The sequence below is a fragment of the Brachypodium distachyon genome, chromosome 1 (genome assembly GCF_000005505.3).
Source record: "Brachypodium distachyon strain Bd21 chromosome 1, Brachypodium_distachyon_v3.0, whole genome shotgun sequence".
Taxonomy (NCBI): Eukaryota; Viridiplantae; Streptophyta; class Magnoliopsida; order Poales; family Poaceae; genus Brachypodium; species Brachypodium distachyon.
In genome coordinates, this window is record NC_016131.3 from 44,690,809 (window position 1) to 44,693,258 (window position 2,450).

At 45.3% G+C, this 2,450-nt stretch overlaps 1 protein-coding gene across 1 annotated transcript; it reads left to right on the top strand.

Moving 5' to 3' along the window:
* Positions 1–571: 571 nt before the first annotated feature.
* Positions 572–1,347, top strand: LOC106865672. The gene is made up of 2 exons (XM_014896260.2): positions 572–1,181; positions 1,286–1,347. The coding sequence occupies exons 1-2, from the start codon at positions 572–574 to the stop codon at positions 1,300–1,302; spliced, it is 627 nt and encodes a 208-aa protein (XP_014751746.1). The 3' UTR covers positions 1,303–1,347.
* Positions 1,348–2,450: the final 1,103 nt, after the last annotated feature.

The window sequence follows — 2,450 nt, forward strand, 5'->3', positions numbered from 1 at the left end:
GTAAGCTAGACGAGTCCATCACAACGGTTGTGGGGCTCGGGGCGAGGTAGGTCGGGAGCCGGGGCATGTGATGCCACCCGACTAACAGGAGTCGTATGAGATGCGATTGGCAAGGTGTTGCCTACCTAGATCACTTGGCGGCTAGCGGTGATGCTAAAGCTCACTAGTCGTTTTGCTTATTTAGGATCCTGAATCACTTAGTAACCATCGGAGAGATGTTGGTTCTAGTGGGAGCATAAGTATTAAAGCGTTTAATATTCCTGCTCTTTTATGAATACATGTCTTAAGTGTTTTGCATATTTTCTGTTGTAGATCAATGGCACCTAGCAACCTTCCTCATTTGTCCACTTTTGCGTTGAGGTCGATCCTAGAGAAAGATAAACTTAATGGAACTAATTTCACCAACTGGTATCGTAATCTGAGGATAGTCCTCAAGCAAGAAAAGAAGGACCATGTTCTAGACACTCCACTCCCAGATGAGCCTGATGAAGATGCGACAGTCGCTGTCATGAATGCCCACCGTAAGGCTAGAGATGAGTCTACGGAAATTAGCTGTCTTATGCTTGCACACATGGAACCGGACTGGCAGCAGCAGTTCGAGAATGTTGAGGCCTACGATATGATCGAAAGCCTCAAAAGTATGTTCCAGGCTCAGGCAAAGACCGAGAGGTATCAAGTCTCTCAAGCTTTGCTTGGCTGTAAGCTCAAAGATGGCGATCCACTGAGTCCGCACGTGATCAAGATGACTGGTTACGTGCAGTCTTTGGATAGGCTGGGTTTTCCCATAAGCGATGAGTTCGCTACAGATATAGTTCTGAACTCTCTTCCTAGTGCATATGCTCCGTTCATCTCGAACTATCACATGCATGGTATGGATAAGAAGCTCACTGAACTACATGGGATGCTCAAGACAGCAGAGGCTGACCTCAAGAAAGGCACCAGTCAAGTGTTGATGGTGCAGAATAAGGCTAAGTTCAAGAAGGGTTCTTGGACTAAGAAGAAGAAGGCTAAGTCAGGAGGCAAAACTCAGGACTCTGTCCCGAGCGCTGCCTCAGGGACTAAGCCATCTCCTGCAGCTGGATCCACTTGCTTCTATTGCAAGACGGATGGGCACTGGAAGAGGAACTGCAGCAAGTTTTTGGCTGACAAAGCCAAGAGTGGAAGTGGGACTTCTAACTCAGGTACGCTTGTTTGTAATGTTATAGACATTTATCTTGCTGATGCACCTAACAGTTCATGGGTATATGATACCGGATCAGTAATTCACATCTGCAACTCGTTGCAGGGGCTGGTAAGAACTAGGAGCGTGGCAAGAGGCGAGGTTGATATTCGAGTCGGCAACAAAGCAAGAGTCGCTGCGTTGGAAGTCGGCACGATGCAACTTCATTTACCTTCAGGATTCTTAATGGAGCTGAATAATTGTTATTATGTTCCAGTGCTTAGTCGAAACATTATTTCTGCCTCATGTTTAATGAGACAAGGTTATGAGTCGAATATTAAGAATAATGGTTGTTCTTTATATTTGAAAGATATGTTTCACGGCTTTGCACCCGTCCTGGACGGGTTATTTATTTTGAATCTTGATAGTGAATCAGTCTATAACATAAATGTGAAAAGGTTAAAACCAAATGATCTGAATATGACTTACTTTTGGCACTGTCGGCTTGGTCATATAAGTTGGAAGCGCATGAAGAAGCTCCATGATGATGGGCTTTTAACTTCGTTCGACTTGGAGTCGTTCGAGACATGCGAGTCATGCCTACTCGGCAAAATGACCAAGACGCCTTTTGCAAGGAGTTGTGAAAGGGCGTCTGACTTGTTGGATCTAATACATAGTGATGTATGTGGCCCAATGAGCACGACAGCCAGAGGTGGTTATGAGTACTTCATTACCTTCACTGATGATTTGAGTAGATATGGATATGTCTATTTAATGAAACACAAGTCGGAAGCCTTTGAGAAATTCAAGGAATTCCAGAGTGAGGTACAAAATCAACTCGGCAAGAAAATAAAGTTTCTACGGTCGGACCGTGGAGGCGAGTACATGAGCCATGAGTTTGATGACCATCTAAAGAGTTGTGGAATAGTTCCTCAGCTTACTCCACCGGGTACGCCGCAGAGGAACGGTGTATCAGAACGGCGGAATCGGACCTTGTTGGACATGGTACGATCAATGATGAGTCGAACAGATCTACCTTTGTCATTTTGGGGATATTGTCTAGAAACTGCAGCGTTCACACTAAACAGAGTACCATCGAAATCGGTAGAGAAGACACCGCATGAGATGTGGACTGGCAAAAGGCCGAGTTTGTCTTTTCTTAAGATTTGGGGCTGTGAAGCATTCGTCAAGCGACTTCAGTCGGACAAGCTCACGGCCAAGTCGGATAAGTGTATTTTCGTGGGGTATCCAAGGGAAACCTTAGGGTACTACTTCTACAACCGAGAAGAGG